General features: G+C 36.1%; 1 protein-coding gene across 2 annotated transcripts; it reads left to right on the forward strand.

Annotated features, from left to right (window-relative positions):
* Nucleotides 1–781: 781 nt before the first annotated feature.
* LOC121413231 (dnaJ homolog subfamily B member 13-like) lies at nt 782–20,146 on the forward strand. 2 transcript variants are annotated; one of them, XM_041605976.1, is made up of 6 exons: nt 782–968; nt 7,698–7,801; nt 9,174–9,338; nt 11,827–11,984; nt 18,693–18,997; nt 19,469–19,779. In XM_041605976.1, exons 1-6 carry the CDS (start codon nt 901–903, stop codon nt 19,563–19,565), a joined length of 897 nt encoding a protein of 298 aa, XP_041461910.1. In that variant the 5' UTR covers nt 782–900; the 3' UTR covers nt 19,566–19,779. The 2 variants fall into 2 exon arrangements, with proteins under 2 accessions (XP_041461910.1, XP_041461909.1); XM_041605975.1 differs by having other exon boundaries at nt 783–968; nt 19,725–20,146.
* Nucleotides 20,147–21,019: the final 873 nt, after the last annotated feature.

The following is a 21,019-nucleotide window of genomic DNA, read 5'->3' on the forward strand; positions in this document are numbered from 1 at the left end:
GAATATATCTTGCTTTGAACTTTATCATTTAAAAAATGAAATAATTGTTATAATGATAATTTCAGTACTTGATAATTATGATAATATATATACAGTAATAAGAATGATAACAACAATGATCATAATAATCATAATAATTATGATAATTATGAAAATAATGTTGATAACAATGACAACGGTAATAACTTTCTCTGAATTGCAAGATTCATTTTCCATAATTCGTCATATGATCTGACTTGAAATAAAGTAATCATTTGTTGGACCAGTACAACACCAGTTTGATGAAAAACAATTTAACTGGTATTACTACTTTGTTTGAACTGGTCTCCAGTTGATTTTTACTGGTCCAGTTAAAAATCAACTGGTCCAGTAAACATATACTGGAAACCAGTAGAAATATACTGGAAACCATTTGTTGGACCAGTAGCATCAGTTTCACGAAAAACAATTTTCTGGTATTACTAATTGCTTCAACTGGAATGCAGTTGTTGGAACTAGTCTCCAGTTGTACTGGTCCAGTTAAAAATATCAACTGGCCCAGTAAAAACATATTGGAAACCAGTAAAAATCCACTGGAAACCAGCAAAGAAAATCAGTGGTCTTACGGTTTTTTTTTTCCTTCTGGGATGGTGGTAAACATTCCACCCTCTAATTTCACATCTATTAAAAAAAGTGTCATTTTTTTCTATTGGGAATATTTCAGCTAGTGACACCGCTTGCGCCTTGCAATCGCCAGGCCTTGGATGTCGCTAGTGAAGTTTTGACGCCCTCTGCGTTCGTTGCTAGCTAGCAACAATCTAAATAGAGAGCGAATCGAGAGCGAGCCGGGAGTTCGATTCCAATCAAAGAACGCCACATTTATTTTGTTAAAAAACAAACTAGCACTAATTAAAGAAAAAAATGGGAATCGATTACTATGGAATGCTTGCCTTGACACGTTCGGCAATAGATGCAGACATTAAAAAAGCGTGAGTATTCAATTCATTCAGTTTTCTTAAGTCGTCAAATTTGTTGGATCCGAAGACCGATACCGGTAACTCCGCATCAGCATCACACAGTCTGCCCGGCCGCCCCCACGCTGCCCGGCCGGGGCCGCGGGTGTGGTTGACTAAAAACGTTTACCGGTAGGCCTATACTATAGTATTGTGTGTCCGGACGATCAATATTAGAAAGTTCTTTGGAAAAATTCATAATCAGTTTTTAATACAAAATGTGAGGAAATATAAAGAACAAAATAGAACTTGAGTCTTGATTACAAATACAAGTATGATGGTGGGCCCCAAGTCGCGCACCTAACAATTTGAGTTCAGATTTAGGCCTAACATGATTTTTTTCTTATTACACAAAATCTTTGAGTTGATAATGTTCCTTATATTATTATTAAGAGTAAGTGTACCAAATTTCTCATTAAAAAATAAAAGAAAATATAGGATTTTCTTGAAAAAAATGCAGGCATTCATTGTCAGATTGAAAAAAACAATGGTACCCCATGTCTAGCCAGGGCAGGGGCGTTGTGGGGAGTGAAAGTTATATACTGTACGTAGCTCACTCCCCACTAACGCCAGGAATCACCGTACATGCCTTTGCGTATCGGACAGGATTACCCATGGTGAACCTAGACCTAAATCACCAATTTTAGTTATAGTGTTTCGCCCAAAGTTATGTACATGGGCAAGTTTTATGTTTACCCCCATTTGATTATATTTCTTTTATTTTGCATTAAATAAATAGTCGTAAAATTGAAAGAAATTAAGAGCAATAGCGTTCACTTACCCCCGTCTGTTTACGAAGCCATTTTGATTTCTTTTGTTATGATACCTAGATACACACGCGTGCAGAGCTGCAACTTAGATTTAAAGGAGAAATATATTGATTATGAATGTGGTCTTATTATATATCAATGGAAAGGTAATGATGTGGGGATCATCAGTGGGTCATTCAAAAAATCCGAAAATAATACAAAAAGGTGAAAATCGCCGATTAAAAAACGCTAAAATGCCCCTCCGAAATATGCCTCGCATCGGTCTCTGAATTGACTGGAATTTGATGACGTCACTGTCTGTACGAGAGGCGTGATTGGCTCTCCCACGTGAAGCTCCACTTGCATGCAAAACCTGTTGCGTGGGTACGTTTTCTCCACACTGTCACTGAATACTTCTATCATGAAATGAAAGAAAACCCAGAATTTCATCTCAAATTGATGATTTTAAAGATGAAGAGAATGATGATGAAGTGAACAACACAGTGAGGTAGTTGGAGGTAAATAATGGGGGAACAATGCCGGTGATTATGATGAAAATTCAACTTGCCTGACGATCACAAGTCATGTACATGCCGATTCGCTACCAACTCATGCTGATGCTGCTACAAGTGGTAGCTACGTACACCGCGCGGGCCAAATTAAATCCATGAAAATGAATAAGCACATCCAGACAGAGTCTATCATAAGAAGGAAAATAATGATATAACTGTACTTACAAACAAGTGAATAATTCGAACCTGAAAGCAAATCAACTCAACGAATAGCAGCAGACGATATGCACCGACGATAAACTTCATGTGGCTGGGATAGATTGTCACTCGTTCTGTTAGATGTAATTTGTAACTCATTAATTTGACAAAATTACGAAACTCGGGGAATTATTTATATATATATAGTAACATCTCTTATTATTTTTTGTATTACGATAAAACCTGTTTTGAAGGAAAACGTTGAGGTAAACTAAAATTACATGTAAAAGATCACCCCCAACATGCGTAGCTTGTATGTCATTGCAAACAAACCATCGCAAACATGCACGTATTCCTTCCTTGCTGATTGAGAGCTGTGCAACACGTGCATAGATCTATTCTCTCAGTCTCAGCCAAGGCGAGCAAACAATACGGCATGTGTTGTTGTGATGGTTTGTTTACGATCACATAATGCTACGCATGATGGGATGATCTTTTACATCTAATTTTAATTTACCTCAACGTTTTCCTTCAAAACAGGTTTTATCGTAATTCAAAAAATAATAAGAGATGTTACTATATTTTTACATAGATAAATAATTCCACGAGTTTCGTAATTTTGTCAAATTAATGAGATAAAAGTTACATCTAACAGAACGAGTGACGATCTATCCAGCCACACGAAGTTTATCGTCAGTGCATTTACCATATCGTCTGCTACTATTCGTTGAGTTGATTTGCCTTCAGGTTCGGATTATTCACTTGTTTGTAAGTACAGTTATATCATTTTCCTTCTTATTATAGACTCTGTTTGGATGTGGTTATTCATGTTCAGCATGAATTCAATTTGGCCCGCGCGGTGTAGCTAGCACTTCCAGCAGCATGAATTGGTAGCGAATCGGCATGTACATGACTTTACTTGTGATTGTGTTGCAAGTTGAATTTTCATCATCATCATCGGCGTAATTCCCCCAATTTACCTCCAACTACGTCACTGTGTTGTTTCACTTCATCATCATTCTCTTCATCTCAAAATCATCAATTTGAAAATCCAAATCTAGATAAAATTCTAGGTTTTCTTTCGATCATTTCGGGATCGAAATATTCAGTGACAATGTGGAGAAAATCTACCCTTGCAACAGATTTTGCATGCAAGTGGAGCTTCATGTGGGAGAGCCAATCACGCCTCTCGTACAGACAGTGACGTCATAAAAAATCCCCAATTTCGCGGACGTAATTCTGCGTGTTTGAAGCATTCAGAGAGAGAACTTCAAACTATCAATTAACTGAGTTTCATCCGTCTCCATGATAAATGATGTACACCATCGTGTTCTCCTTATTTTCTCCTTTATTGTGATATATGATTCTCCATTTTTACGATTTTCAATATATTTCTACTTTAAAAAATACTTGCATTTGTCAATAAAAATCACGATTTGTAAAATATTTGTTTCGGTTGAAAAATATCATGAAATAATTTATATGATATTTATCGATAAAAAAAAAAATTTGCGATTCCTGATATCTATCGGCAGATGCAAATATTTTTTTAATTCAAGTTGGCAGTCAAACCGCCAACCTGGATTAAAAAAATATTTGCATCTGCCGATAGATATCAGGAATCGCAAAATATTTTTTTTATCGATAAATATCATATAAATTATTTCATGATATTTTTCAACCGAAACAAATATTTTACAAATCGTGATTTTTATTGACAAATGCAAGTATTTTTTAAATCTAAGTTGCAGCTCTGCACGCGTGTGTATCTAGGTATCATAACAAAAGAAATCAAAATGGCTTCGTAAACAGACGGGGGTAAGTGAACGCTATTGCTCTTAATTTCTTTCAATTTTACAACTATTTATTTAATGCAAAATAAAAGAAATATAATCAAATGGGGGTAAACATAAAACTTGCCCATGTACATAACTTTGGGCGAAAAACTATAACTAAAATTGGTGATTTAGGTCTAGGTTCACCATGGGTAATCCTGTCCGATACGCAAAGGCATGTACGGTGATTCCTGGCGTTAGTGGGGAGTGAGCTACGTACAGTATATAACTTTCACTCCCCACAACGCCCCTGGCTACCCATGTCAGTAGAGGCGTTGGTCCAAAAATTGGGATTGTCCCAGAAAACAAGGATATCCTCATAAACCAAGACAAATCATGTCTTGATAAATTGAGACTGTCCTTGTCTATGGGGACGTTTTTTTTTCACTTCCCCCTACGGGACAAAGACAGCAATTACGGAAATTGAGAGTGCTAAAAATAGATTCAGTGACCTCAATTCCCCCCAGTTAACCGTCTTTTTTTCATGACTTACCATCATGACTTACCATCATGACTTACCGTCTTCCAATAATCTTGTTATGAAACCTGATATGTTTACATTGACTAGCCATGCTACTTGCTAGCACACTTGATTGGTGTTGGCACTTGACAGGAGAATGAACTTTCCTAGATTTCTTGTGTGAAGAAATCCTTAAACTGAGACAGTCCTTGTAAACTGGGACGATCCCAATTTTCTGACCAGCGCCTCTACTGCATGTCTGCGCACTCATTCACTTTGCACACGTTTCGGGGATTTTGATGACAAAGGCTGCATTTTTTAGGCTGTCACATGAAATGCCCTGAATTCATTATTTTTCCACCATTTTGACTTTTGACTTTTGAGTCGGCTTTTTAATGAATACCTGCCTATGTATTGCATTTGTAAAGTTCGTGCTCGTTGCATATCTTCTTTAACTAGAATCGCGCAGATACGCGGGTGCGCAGACTTGGGAGACCGCATAGACATGTGGGAACTGACCATACGGTATTGAACGAATATTTTTAGTGTAATCCTAAACTCCTCCCTCTCTAAGCTGAAACTAAAATTAAAAGGCTTCAAAAAGACAGTGTCTTGACTAGCCTGGGGCGTTTTGGGGAGTGAAAGTCATATACTGTATAGTCATGTGTGGCACAAGTTGTACAAACAGGGTATCAATGGAAAGCTGATCAGTTTCTCATTTATATCCATGCAGAATAATTTTACAAAATCAAATATGATCCAAATATCAGCCCTCTAGATTTGGATTACCTTTTTACTGAAAAAATAGGAAATAAAAATTCTAGGTCAATTTTGGTACGAGGTGATAGAGAATTGCACACTTGTTTTGGTGGAATACATGTACTGTGTGGGGAAGTAAAAGGCTTGCACTGCGCATGCTTACTATATTTTCATTCATAAATTGGCTCTCAGATTTGGCTGGATGATGTCATGTAATACGCAAAAATAAAACGACTGCTAGCGTTCACGCTCCTCTATCCGTTGTACACAATTGTTCACTGTGCGGTAGCGGTGCGATGTGGACTGCGCCCCGCTTGTTAGCCGGCCTAGAGTAGAGGACTACGTGATGCTATTTTTTTTAATGATTTGATATCGTCATTACATCGCAGAGCCTACCTCGGGCGAAGTTCGTGCAGGCTCCACTCCACTTCACTACTGCTACACTACGCTCCACTTACCTGAAATTCAAGACCGTTAACTCGATTGGATATTCCGAGTGACAAAGGTGGGATTTTATGGGAGGAAAATATAAAATTCATACAACATCACGATCTTTAAAAACAAAACTAATATTTACACAAGGTTTCACTTCTTCTCCATGTTTCTATCAGTCTCCAAATTGGTGATTTAGAGCCAACATGAAGTTTCTCACACGTATCAAAATTTCGCTGCCGTTTTCAATACATCACATGTGCGTGAGGCCGGCCGGGTCCGAGCTCGGACCAGACCTGGTACCTCGCGCATATCACATCCGCATGATGAACTTGAGGGGCCTGCATGTTATGCTACAGTCGGACGTCACATGGTTAGGTCAAAGGTCATTTTCAGGTCAACACTACAGGTTACGTGCAAGGCTCTTATGACAAGTATTATTCCATCTTAATCATTTCACAACAAAGTTTCGATACAATTCTGATCCGTGCCCTCTCAAATCTCGATATTTCTTGTTATTTACATAAGTGGGCGAGACACAAAATCGCTTTTGCCTTGTTTTATTATGAGGAAAATTGTGTACATGATTGTTCTCTACGGGGACAAAATGTCCCATATATGTAACATGTCATTAATTTGTTTATTTAGGGTCTGAAATTACATGTCTATGGATTTGGCTTATGGCATGAAACTTGCTTCAGATATACCAGAGTATTGTGACTTTTATCACACAAAGATACATTTTGTTAAATGAAATACTTTTAGAGAATTCTCAACTTAAAAAAAGAATGTAATAAAAATTTTCTTTTTTCTGCGTCCTATATGTAACAGCGCATCTTTTCTCTATAAAAGGTCATATGTCACCATTTTTTGCATGATTATTCTTCCTTAGACATCTACCATTATGAGGGAATTCAATCTAGTCAAAGCCATTTAACACTATTTTTCAGACCATTAAAGCCTCTGAAATGTCTAATATGTAATGTAACGCGCGCAAATTCTTGGACTTGCTCAACATATGACTAAATCCCAGAAGTTTTGTTTTTCTTTTCAATGAGTTGTCATAATTGTCCAATACATCACCCATTTTACCAATTATGCAAAATTACATGTAGGCACCCCAAATTAGCAAATGCATATTGAATTTCTATTAATGAAATTATTAGAATTCAACATTTGGGCTTTCTAATACCCCACCAAAGATAACTTCTTAAAATAAAAATGAAAATTTGCCTTCTAGGGTGACCTTTTCTTGAACTTGCCCAGTCTATGGATTTAGTTCATGAAGCTAGGAAATAAGAGCATCAATGTACATATCCCTGAATACCCTGTGTGTGTTTCAGGAACTTGGCCAAGATGAAAGGTCATTTAAAGGTCAATGAACTCTGGCCGTGTTGGGAGTGTACTGTGATGAATTGGCATCATAAGTTTGGAAGTCTAGCTCATGAAATGTTGACATAAGGATAATCAGGTATGAATGATTGTGACCAAAACTTAGTTTTTTGGGGGGAGGGGGGTGACTGCCATTTTGGATTTTGGCCCAGCATACTTTTTTCTTGGACCCGATACAAAAAATATTGTCATTTCATATTGACATAAAGAAAAAGGAATGCAATAAATCTGTTGCCACAGTAAAACCCCAAATCACTCATTTATAACCCACTTCTATTTGTATGCTGCAAGCTTGCTTTTAAGTATCATCCTAATATTAACTAAGATAAAAGTGTAACATTTTTCATTTGATTTTTTCTTCATCACAGATACCGCAAGCTTGCTTTAAAATATCACCCAGACAGGAACCAAGAGACTAGTGCATCAGAGAAATTCAGACAAGTCTCAGAAGCGTATGATATTCTCAGTGATCGTGAGTACAATGTACTTTTTTGATTATCGCTATATCCACTGTTTCTAGTTGCAAGCTTGGAAAGCTTCAATGGCCTCTCTCTGCCATGAATTTATACTGGTGGCCATTATTTTTTCAACTGTTATTCTTTGTAAAAAGATTGTTTCTTTACAACACATTCTACATCATACATGTACATGTAAATGGGGAAAAATCAAGAAGGACAATGAAGCTACATGTGTAGGTGACATGACATCCAGGAGCCCATAACACAAAGATCAGCAATCATCGTAGAATTTTTTTCTAAAATTAATTGCATTTATTACAATCGATCGGGAAAAATCAAGCGTACATTTAATCATTAAACTTTGTATTGCGGCACCCAGAACATTTAAAGGGCAAATGGAACATAAAATTTTGATACTTTTAGCTGGCATGAGCTCTGTTGTCTGTCCATAATTTCAAAATGCTTCTTTTTTCCTCATTTCAAGTCCTATTTCATTTCTGTTTGCTCATATGATACTTAACATTCGATGGGGGTTTCAAAACTTCTGCACAGAATTTTGAAACTCAAAATATGGTATTTTATGCAAATTTTTCAAAATTTACAAAAATGCTAAGTTCTCTTTTATTTGTTGACCGATTTTGATTTTTTTTTTGTTCCATCTGGTAGAGCTTCATGAGGTTCATCAAATTTATACTCAGTATTTTGAAATCTGGACCTGAACATTTTTTAATGCTAATTTTTGAAAAATTAATTTATGCATATTTTTTAAAATTCACATTAAATGCTCCTTTTTCTTCATTTGTTGTCCAATTTTTTGTTCTCCCATCAGGTAGAGCTTCAGCGGACTTCTACACTGAATTTAGAAAATTAAAGTAGAAAATTATTTATGCTAATTTATGCGAAATTCATTTATTCATACATGTAAATCACAGAAAACGCCTCTTCTTTATTCATCGACCAATTATAATTTTGTTCTTTCATCTGGTAGAGATGCATGAGGTTCTTTTTGACTAGAAAATTATGCTAGTTTATATGAAATTTATTCATAAATTCACAAAAATTGCTTCTCTGGCATTTCGTAATCAATTTCAAGTCTCATTCCTCAATTTATGTCACCAATATATTTCACCACAGTGTCAACTGGGCTGAAATTTGAAAAATTGTGTTAAATTTTGTTATGAGATGCCGGATAAACTCCTCATGATTGATGGGCTACCGGGTAGTTAGATTTTGTAATGTCAAAAGCTATGTTTAATTTTAACAATGCAGATCGGACAACAAGCTGCATTCCATTTGTCTTTACCATTGATACAATGTTGTGCAGTTGTTTGCCATTCACATTACATGTACATTGTGTAGTTGATAAAGTATCATTTACTTCTACAGCCAAGAAGAAAGCAGTCTATGACCAATTTGGTGAAGAAGGTTTGAAAAATGGTGTACCTGCTGGTTCTAATGAAGATAGTGGAGCCTGGACGCAAGGCTACACATTTCATGGCGATGCTAACAAAGTCTTCATGGATTTCTTTGGTGGAAACAACCCATTCAGTGGTGAGCATCTGTTATAAGCCAACTCAGGCTGCAGTCATTGGAAAAAGAGTAGTAACATTTTCATTTCATATTTTTAGTTATTTCCCAGAATGCAATACTTTGATTGATAGTACATCTCTATGAAATTCTGATTCATTGAGTATGAAAATTGACACATCTTTCAAGAAAGTTTGAAAATTTACATTCATATACAGTACTACAAAAGTAAAAAAAGAGATGCATTTTACTTTTTAATAAAAAGTTTAAAACTATTGTCACTCACAGAAAGTATTGCATGGGGACCCCAACTTTTTTTTAGTTTTTGACAAAGTATGAATCATAGTAGGCTGTAAATGGGTGATTTTTTTGTTTTACTCTGCCAACAGTTTTTTTTGTGTTTCTTTTATCTTATCTCAACATGAAATGCCAATATTTTTTGTCTTGGGTCTGAGAAAAAGGTGTGCCGGGCCAAAATCCAAAATAGCCGCCAAAACCCCCCAAAATCACAGTTTTGGCAACAACTTCTTTATTTGGTGGTCTTTTTCTCTGGTTTTGGCGTCTATTCATATATTTTTGGGGGCTGGCAATGCGTTTTTAGTATTATAATTAACACTTTTAAACCATCATTTGTAGAGTTAAAAGGAAATTATCTCTAAATTTGCAATTTTTTATAGCCTTTTTTTTCATCCAAAAAGTAGGTTTTATCGTCCTGGGGTTCTTGGATATTAGATATTACGAGGTCAACAATAGCAAGCAGCTTCATTTCTTTTATTCCTCTACTATGGGTTTTACAGATTTAAATAAGAAAATGTTAATTAACCATAAGGGCTATACAGTATACAATGTACTGTTACTGTACATGTACATACTATACTGCATCTATCCATGCATTGACCACCATGACATGTGACAAGGCCTATATAACTATAGTGTCATAGAAATGAGTTCCTAAGGTTTAAAATTAGATTGTGAAATTGATTGCTTGCATTGCTTGTCAGCTGATGTACATGATGAAACCAGCAATGTAAATTGCACATAAAAATATCACATAATATACGTACATCACGTATCTAGCCATATCTTCTTTATTTGGAGGCTTTTTTACCTGGTTGAGGTGTTTAACTGGCCTATGTTTATGGGGTCAGGTAACTATCATGGTAACGTTGATCAACAGCCAATCAGAACCAAGGATTCCATGTAAGTTACCATTGTAAATGCCATGATTAGGGGTTAATTACCTTTCTCCGCCCCCTGAATGAGCATATTGGACAAAACATGTCCTCCGTTTCTGAGACAAAACATAATTATCTTCAATTTCTGAGGCATCTAATTCTAAACCTAAGAGCTAATTTCTACATGTATAACACTATAGTAATTTATACAGGCCTTGTCATGGTGGCCAATACATTTATGCAGTGCAGTATGTACTGCAAATTGTATACTGTATAGCCCCTATGGATAATTCACTATTTTTTATCTGATAAGATATATTTCACAAAAATACGTAAAACCCATAGTAGAGGAATAAAGCAATATAGCTCTATTAAGCTGCTTGCTATTGTTGACCTCGTACCATCTAATATCCAAGAACCCCAGGACGATAAAACCTACTTTTTGGCTAAAAAAGGGCTATAAAAATTTGAAAATTTAGGTATGATTACCTTTAACTCTACAAATAATGGTTTAAAAGTACTAATTATAGGAAAAATGAATTGCCTGCTCCCAAACACATGAATAGACACCAAGACCAAAGAAAAAGACCACCAAATAAAGAAGTTGTGGCCAAAACTGTGATTTGGGATGGTTTTTGGTGGCCATTTTGGATTTTGGCCCGGCACACTTTCTTCTCGGACCCGAGACAAAAAATATCATCATCTCATGTTGAGATACATTACAAGGAATAAAAAAACTGTTGCCATATTGAAAAAAGTATTTTGGCCCATGTATAGCCCACTCCTAATTATAGATATGATTTCATGTCTCTTTTTTTTTGGAATTACCATCATAACTGTGAAAGTTTATTGATCTAGGTCATAAAACTGGGACTTAAGAGTAATCAAGTATCACTGAACATCCTGTGCGAGTTTCAGGTCACGTGACCTTCTAAAGTTTATAGATATAGTGTATAAAATGTGGATGTAGGGGTAGTCAAGTATCACTGACAAGATGTAAGTCACATGATCAAGGTCAATGTCAATGAACGTAGTATTGTATCATCATATATGAATGGTGTTTTTGTGAATAATAATTTTATAGTAGTTTTCAAATTCAGCACTGCTGCTATATTGAATCACGTTATGCATTTGAGACCGCCAGAGGCATTCCACTTGTTTGATAAATGGCAATCAATTCATATTGTTAATGCTTTTATGAGTTCATACATACCTTTGTGAATCATTTCCATGCTTATGGTATCAGATCATGAAAATCCAGAAAGACAGATCATCTATAAATTTGTGCTGAAAGTTGAATTAAAGTTCTAATTTTCTCATTAATTTCTGTTGTGTAGAATTCCATGAGGGTATCGATGGAGACTTGAGCATGGGTTTTGGAGGTTTGTTAGGACGTGGTAGAAAGAAGCAGGATCCTCCCATTGAAAGAGACTTGGTTCTTTCTCTTGAAGAAATATTCCATGGTTGCACTAAGAAAATGAAGATCTCTAGGAGGGTAAGTGGTTATTATGATATGTTTCCCATTGGTCTAATGCCAATGCGTCTATTTACCAACTCGTCTACTATCATTTAGTCGATCATCTATTCGACCACTTCCCACATGGTCTAATTGCCATTTCATCTATAACCGTTGGTCCAGTAGCCATTTAGTACGGGTGGGCAAATGACAACATTCTATTGGATTCTATGGTGATTTGGGCTGCTGAACACAAATCTGACAACCATTTTGACCTACGGTGTAGTTTTATATTTGTTCCTGCTATTTTGTGAAAAGTAGTGGGATATTGCTTTTTCTTTCAAAAAATCTTTAAAATCCATATTTTATTGTTCGAAATGGACATGAAATGAAATACTCCGAAAATATGCTTTTCCCAATTGTTCTTGGGCCCAGCAGCCGCTATTTGTGCATTTTATTAAAAATTTGTATGGCATCGCCGTGCAAATCCTGTCACATCTCAGAAAATAAAATGAATTGCTGCCTCAACTTTTTTTTCAAAAAGTTTTAAAATTTAGTTATGCATAGAGTAGGACTTGTACTTTCATTTCATTAAAAAATCTAAAAATTAATTTTTTAAACCAAAATTGACTGATATGACGGTTCGGATGACCGCCGATGATATATATGCATATTGGTCTCTGCAGGATATTAAGTTCAATACTATTGAATGAATTTCTGATCGCATTAAGCAGGGGCATCTGTGCATTTGAGCCATTCCAAAGAGATGACAAATTTCAGTGATCTTGAAGACCAATGTAAGACTTCACAAATTTTAAGTCTTTCAACATTGTCCATTCTGTGGAATGGGGGCCTACCGATCGGCGGCAAGCCATTCAAACCATTCAATGAATCAAATGTTTACACCCAGGCCTGAATGATATCACTGATGACATATTACCCTGGCTTTAGCTGGGCTGCTTAGGCAATCAAGCATTCAAGGAATTTCTTCCTACCATAATCTACAGTACATATAGATTGAAAGAAATAACATTTTTCCATAAGAAATTATATAGTTTCGGAGATGATTATTTGTTATGTAAAAATTGATACTCTGACCAAAAATTAGCTTTCTACTAGCTAAATAATTGAGTTAACCCTAAAAGGACTGGGGGGCATGATGCCCGCCCCCCTCAAACTCAAAGCTTCACGCGATATTTCAGAAACGCAAAAAGATACCCCCACAGAATTTCATGACTTTTTTCTTGAAAGTCTTGCGCAACTTTTGAGACCAAATTTGCAACATACGGGTATAGCATCGCGACATCACATGACTTTTTACGAGACGATGTCATGCCGAAAATGCCTCATTCTTATACTTTGTGTACAAAGTCTATGTCTTTTTTTACATTCTAATTGGTTATTGTCTGCTTGATTTTTAGGGGTTAATTTAGTTGTTTAGAATGGTCTGTAATAATTTCCATTGAAAAAAAATAATGAAAAACATAAGATAAACACAAAGAAATTCATAAGAAATTCTAAAAACAAAGAAAACTTAGGAAAAAATTGGCTTTCGCAATTTTTTTTGGGGGGGACCTTAAAATCAGATTATTCAAAGATGACATCCGGAAAAAAAAAGAAAATTTGAAGTGAAATTGGGTGTTAAATATGCAAATATTGCTTTTCACGGCATGACGAAAATCTCCGTTTGAGAACACGTATATTCCAGTTTTTCCATGGGCCTACACCATGGTTTTTCTCAATCAATTACTGCCCCAAGTAAGTATCAAAACACCTGTTTCTTGTCCTCGGTCCGAAGATAACATAATAGCCCGAGAGCAGTCCCCGGCAAAGCATGCCGCCATTTTTTATTCACTTACTCTCCTTATTTCGAGGTCGATTTTCTTATATGCCTTTGAAAATGTGATTAAATATCGAATAGAATAATTTCATTCTGAAGATCCTACTACAGGCAGAGAAGTCTTACATAATAGCACAGCTGTTGTTTATCATTTCATCCCTGGCCCAACGCTCAAAATCTGGCTTGTGGAGACAGCGGGGATTACCTGGCCAAGCGGGGTTGATCAGGCAGGTGTTTCATAAAGCTGTTCGTAAGTTAAGAGCGACTGGTGATCCTGTCTTGCGGTAAATGGTACACCCATTGGCGATGATCACCAGTCGTTTTTAAAGTCGCTCTTAACTTATGAACAGCTTTGTGAAACGGCCCCATGATCTCAAACACGATTTGGGGTCTAATACCGCAGTTTGCAGTCTGAACTGCGGTCTTTCTACAAACGGGGGTTTGACGTAATGTCTTGTCTTGTGAATACTGCACTTGAACGCCTCAAAGAGGCTATAGACGTGCAGGCCATTCATGCAATCGCTGCCGCTATATACTTCTTTTAGTTAGCTGTTTCTTAAATGCAGCTAGGTCAGATGCATTTTTAGTAGTGGGAGAAAGTGAATTCCACTCTACAATTGTACGAGGGTAGAGGGAATATTTGTAACAATTCTTATTTGCTCTGATTATGTTGAAATTTAAGTCATGAGACTGTCCGGTTATTCTAGTTGTTGGCCTGGAGGATGCTTTGGAAGTGATTTGATTTATATTACATGGAGTTATATTGTGTATTTCTTTAAACAAAAATATGAGCCGGCTACTTGTTCTCCTGTCTTGGAGAGTATCCCATTTTAGAATACTCATCATTTCAGTAACACTACTTGTGCGTTGATACTTGTTAGATACGAATCGTGCTGCTCTTCTTTGAGTTTTTTCAAGTTTATCTTGAAGATTTTTCTGGTGGGGATCCCACACGGAACTACAATATTCCAGCCTAGGCCGCACAAGAGTCTTGTAGGCGATATCTTTAGTTTGAGTTGAACAATTCCATAAATTACGTTTCAACAATCCAAGTATACTGTTTGCTCTGTTTACGGTTGTATTAATATGATTAGTCCAAGACAAATTATTTGACAAATGAACACCTAGATAAGGATAGCTGTCAACGATGCCCAGTTCAGAGTTCCCCAGATGGTATTTATAGGGGGTAATTTTCTTCTTGTGTGTAACATGCATAATAAAACACTTTGATGTGTTAAATTGCATTTGCCAGATATTTTGCCATTCACACAATTTGTTAATGTCACTTTGAAGAAGATCACAGTCTTCAGTTGAGGAAATATTTCTGTACAATATAACATCGCCAGCAAACATCCTTACCCTGGCATTAATTTGGTCTGGTAGATCGTTTATATACGCAAGAAACAGGAGAGGGCCGAGGACTGTGCCCTGCGGGACCCCAGAGGTCACCGAAGCATTAGTTGAGGTTTGACCATCCAGTATAACTCTCTGGTTTCGATTAGTAAGAAAAGTATCAATCCAGGCTTTGGTTTTTCCTCTAATACCAAGGTTATCGATTTTCAATAAGAGTCTTTTGTGCGGTACAGTATCGAACGCCTTACTGAAGTCCATAATACAGACATCAGTTCGGCCACGATCGTTAAGTGTCTGTGCTAGGTCGTTTACTAATCCAGCTAATTGAGTTTCACAAGACCTACCTCTTCTAAATCCATGTTGATTTTCACAGAGTATGGAGTTTTTATCAAAATGTTGCATAATATTAGTATAAATTATGTGTTCGAGTTGTTTGCATAAAATACAAGTCAAAGAGACAGGTCTGTAATTTTGTGGAAGTGTCCTGTCGCCCTTTTTGAATATAGGGGAGACATTGGCATTCAACCACTCTTTGGGTAAGTCCCCAGTTACAATTGATTTTTGATAGATTATCTGTAGGATAGGTGCTACGCTTGAAGCACATTCCTTGAGAACTCTAGATGGAATATTATCTGGACCTGAAGCTTTATTAACTTTAAGATTTTTCAGAAGCTTTTCAACACCCTTAACAGTAACAGTAATGTCTGGCATACATGTATCTGGTACAGAACTATTGTCTAAATTTGGCATAAAAGAGAGATCCTCCTGTGTGAAAACAGAACAGAACTGATCATTCAGTGCTTGAGCTTTGGATTTTGCATCAGAATGTACACGTCCTTCGGTCTTAAGAGAAGATACACCAAATACATCTCTTCGTAGAGTCTTAATATAATTCCAGAAAGGTTTTGAATTGTCACTCTGGAGGCAATCACCAATTTTTCGAATATGCTCTTGCTGTAGTTTTCTCATGTCTCTATCATTTTTACGTCTTAATTGCTTGTACAAGTTCCAAAGTTCTGGATTATTTGAGTTTCTGGCCCTTTTATAGAGCTTGTGTTTCTTCTTGATATTACGTTTCATGGTTGAGTTTATCCAAGGAACATTTGGTTTGGAAGAAGTTTTCTTGGATGGAATGTTTACATTCATAGATGATTTTAAGGTTTTTGAAAATCTTTCCCAAAGATCGTTGACAGTTGAGTTCCGAACAATTTCATCAGAGAGGTGATTATATAACTTATTCAGATCTTCATTTATCTTAGTGAATTCAGCTCTCTAATAGAGATACACTTTCCATTTTGGAAGCTTGATCATCTTTGGTTTAATAGCAGCGTGGACAACGACCACATCATGGTCACTTATGCCCGGTTTAATATCAACCTTTTCAAGAAAGGATGGGATGTTAGTCAAACAGAGATCCAATATAGAATTGTTTCTAGTAGGGGACTTCACCATTTGCTGTAAGTTGTAATCCTGAGCAGCCTGGATAGATTGGCATATTTTATTCATAATAAAAAGAAAATCATTTTCAGAATTTTTTTATACTGACTTGTACATGTGCATGTCGAATTTCGGCCTGATCGCGGGAACGGTGGCCGAGCTCAGAAGGGGGGCCATCATGCCCCACCCCAGTCCCCAATACATCTCAGATAGCCAAGTCCTTAGGGTTAAGGCAAAAACATACCCCCCCACCAAAAAATAAGTAGATGAATAAATAAGAAATAAAAAAATAAATGAAAAAAAGTTTTGGGCACAAATGCCATACGTTTATTTGCTTTATAAAAAATAAGCAATTTTTAGTCATGTAATTAAATTTGATTCAGAAGTACATGAAATCGCTGATACAAAAAATTGCATGTAAAATAGAAAACACAAAGTTCAACAAATCAGAATACACACCTGTAATGTTTTGAACTTGTAAAAAATGAGGCAAATAGGCTAAAACCATGTAATATTGCAGCTGTAGGTAGTTTTTGTCTCACCTGTGAAGCAGAGTGAGACTATAGGCGCCGCTTTTCCGACGGCGACGGCGGCGGCGGCGTCAACATCAAATCTTAACCTGAGGTTAAGTTTTTGAAATGATGTCATAACTTAGAAAGTATATGGACCTAGTTAATAAAACTTGGCCATAAGGTTAATCAAGTATTACTGAACATCCTATTAGAGTTTCATGTCACATGACCAAGGTCAAAGGTCATTTAGGGTCAATGAACTTAGACCATGTTGGAGGGATCAACATCGAAATCTTAACCTGAGGTTAAGTTTTTGAAATGTCATCATAACTTAGAAAATATATGGACCTAGTTCATGAAACTTGGACATAAGGTTGATCAAGTATCACTGAACATCCTGCACGAGTTTCACGTCACATGACCAAGGTCAAAGGTCATTTAGGGTCAATGAACTTTGGCCGAATTCCGGATATCTGTTGAATTCCCATCATAACTTTGAAAGTTTATGGATCTGATTCATGAAACTTGGACATAATAGTAATCAAGCATCACTGAACATTTTGTGCAAGTTTTAGGTCTCATGATTAAGGTCAAAGGTCATTTAGGGTCAATGAACTTTGGCCGAATTGGGGGTATCTGTTGAATTACCATCATAACTTTGAAAGTTTATTGGTCTAGTTCATTAAACTTATATATTATAGTAATCAAGTATCTCTGAACATCCTGTGCCCGTTTCAGGTCACATGACCAAGGTCAAAGGTCAATGAACTTTGGCCGACCTGGGTGTATCTGTTGAATTACCATCATAACTTTGAAAGTTTATGGATCTGATTCATGAAACTTGTACATATAAGAGTGATCAAGTATCACTGAACATCCTGTGCGAGTTTCAGGTCACATGATCAAGGTCAAAGGTTATGTAAGGTCAATGAACTTTGGCCATGTTGGGGTTTTTTGTTGAATAACCATCATATCTCTGTAAGTTTATTGGTCTAGTTCATAAAAAGTGGACATAAGAGTAACCATGTATCACTGAACATCTTGTGCGAGTTAGAGTAGTTCAATATAGCAGCACTGCTGCTATATTGAACCGCGTGGTGCAGGTGAGATGGCCAGAGGCATTCCACTTGTTCTTTATTGGCCATGCAGTGTTCAAACTTAACCCATACCATGTTCCAACTTACCCTGCATATGGGGTTATTTGGAACAACTGGCTATCTAATGACCAGCTGGTTATTAGATGAAATGGTGAGTGAACAAAATGGCATATAGGGTTACTAGTAGTGGATTAAGTGATGGTTGACCAAATGATAGTAGGATTTCTCATAAAGACAACAAGAACACACTTGTTGAAATGTTGAGTAAGGGTGGTCCTTTTCAGGACCAACAATTGTCCAAGAAAGATACATGGTGAACTGTGAAACCTACTACACTATGATTATTATTTTATTATACATGTAAAATTCTGATTATTTATATAAACATGGGAACAGCTTTTGTGACATATAATTCAAATCCTATGTTTTTTCATCTCTGTTTACAACTTATTTTTTTCTCATCGGGCATTGTGCCAAACCTTAAATATAAACTTCTTTCATGATTCAGGTAATGAATGAGGATGGTCACACATCAAGTACAAGGGATAAGATTCTTACAATTACTGTTCATAAAGGCTGGAGAGAGGGAACACGTATCACCTTTCCTAAGGAAGCTGATCAGGGACCCAATATTGTACCTGCGGATATCATCTTTATTGTCAGAGATAAACCTCATCCTCGATTCAAGCGTGAAGGTGATGATCTAGTCTATGTCTCCAGGGTTCTTCTTGGAAAAGCTCTGACTGGATGCAGTGTAGAAGTACCAACCCTGGATGGGAGGTTGCTGAATGTTCCCATCAATGACATTATTAGGTAAGCATTAAATGGTTTCAATGTGGACCAACCATTGATTTGAGGTTGCTGAATGTTCCAGTTGAGCATTGTAATATGTTTTTTTTAATTGATGTCATTAATTTTCATTCAGGTAAAGTATAAATTGCAGGTACAGGTTTTTTAAATCAGTGATTATTTAGTTCATTTGAGGGATATCAGTGGAGGATTTCATCAACATTTATCATCCAATAGAAGTTGACAGATCTGACAACTTTCCTTCATTTTGAATGACTGAGTAGCACTGTCCTTGTTGGGTACAGTTGTATAAAACAAGGCTTGTCAGATAAAGTGCTTGACAAGTCCTGTCATGAAATGCTTTCCAGAAATAGGATCATGCAATGTGAGATTATTTCATTTCATACCATGAAATACATGTAACTAATTCATTTTGTCAAATATGGATATGATGTGATTTTGATGTATGTAGGATATTTTTTCTGTCTAATATAGCCCTGGTTACAGGAAGACTTCAGATGTATGTAGGATTGAAATATTTTTTCTTTGTCTAATACAGCCCTGGTTACAGGAAGACTTCAGATGTATGTAGGATTGAAATATTTTTTCTTTGTCTGATACAGCCCTGGTTACAGGAAGACTTCAGATGTATGTAGGATTGAAATATTTTTTCTTTGTCTAATACAGCCCTGGTTACAGGAAGACTTCAGATGTATTTAGGATTGAAATATTTTTTCTTTGTCTAATACAGCCCTGGTTACAGGAAGGTTGTTCCTGGAGAAGGGATGCCAATCTCAAAGAACCCTGAACTGAAAGGCAATCTCATCATCACTTTTGATATTGAATTTCCACGGCAACTGACTCCAGGCAAGAAACAGCTCATTAAAGATGCTCTCTTATAATTGGACCTACACACAAGATTCTGACAGTCCAAGAAATTCTGGAAGATAAAATGACTCTATTAAAGTAAAACGTAGCTTTGCATCAAAGGAAAGTGTCATATTACGTTAATTTAGAGTCAGGAAGTCTTTAACTTTGTAAAAAAAAGAGAAATGAAAAGTCATCTTCTGGCTTACATTACAATTGCATTTAGACATTACAATAGTTAGATTTCAGATCAGATCGTATGATGACATCATGTACTGATCCTATGGGAAATTGGAATATCAGTAGTTAAAATGTTAATCATGATCACTCCTATTGTTCAATTATATGGCTAACAATATTACTTTCTCTCATACCAGTCTGCTCCTCTGTATTTTTAAGCAATTTGGAATTAAAGCAAAGTTTTTGAGCGTGAAAACCAACCTAGGTTGATGAATTTGCCCAACTGCTGGTTTTAATGATAATCTCAATGGCACATCCCACCCCCCCCCCCTAAATGTTTGTCAACTTTCAATATTTGAAAGAAAAAAAACGTCTCCCCATTTATTTATTTTTTTTAAAGCTTTGATTTTTATCTTAGGAAATTATTAAGATTGACTATGCTAGTGTCTCATTGTCATCTGACTAGTATTTGAATTCTAAGAAAATGGTTTCTGCTTTGTTTTTTTATGTATATGGATTTCTTGATTAATGGGATGAATAATGAAATGATTTGATTTCATCTCAAACAACTGGCAAAGAATGAAAAAATCATAATATAATTAAATAATCAAACAGATCAGTTGTCAAACATCGTTTCCCATTTGACAAATTTGCTGGTGCAGCATAAGCATCCAATATTTATATTCGGTTGACTGAAGTTTTAGAAGAGAACACTTGATACTTTATTCACCAACAAGATGTAACATATCCTGGTAAATAAAGTAACATTGTATATTTTGTAAATACAAATACATATGTAAATTCTTGTAAATAAAATGTTGAAATAATTATTCTGTTACCTTACATTCTTATATCCTGATTTCTTTATACTTCTTGAGCCTAGTCTAACCCTGAAGTGGAGTGGGTGGAATGGGGGAGGGGGGTGGTGTCTATTTTTTTTCCATATAAAAACAAAAGGTGCATATTCAAATTAGCATTCAAAGTTGTCAAGGATTATGG

Source organism: Lytechinus variegatus, chromosome 4 (genome assembly GCF_018143015.1).
Source record: "Lytechinus variegatus isolate NC3 chromosome 4, Lvar_3.0, whole genome shotgun sequence".
Lineage (NCBI taxonomy): Eukaryota > Metazoa > Echinodermata > Echinoidea > Temnopleuroida > Toxopneustidae > Lytechinus > Lytechinus variegatus.

Excerpts from the sequence above, each read along its gene's own strand:
- LOC121413231 (XM_041605975.1), top strand. The coding sequence starts at position 901 with ATGGGAATCGATTACTATGGAATGCTTGCCTTGACACGTTCGGCAATA. Across the intron at positions 9,339-11,826 it reads TGGAAACAACCCATTCAGTG|AATTCCATGAGGGTATCGAT; the intron begins GTGAGCATCTGT and ends TCTGTTGTGTAG. Across the intron at positions 11,985-18,692 it reads AAATGAAGATCTCTAGGAGG|GTAATGAATGAGGATGGTCA; the intron begins GTAAGTGGTTAT and ends TTCATGATTCAG.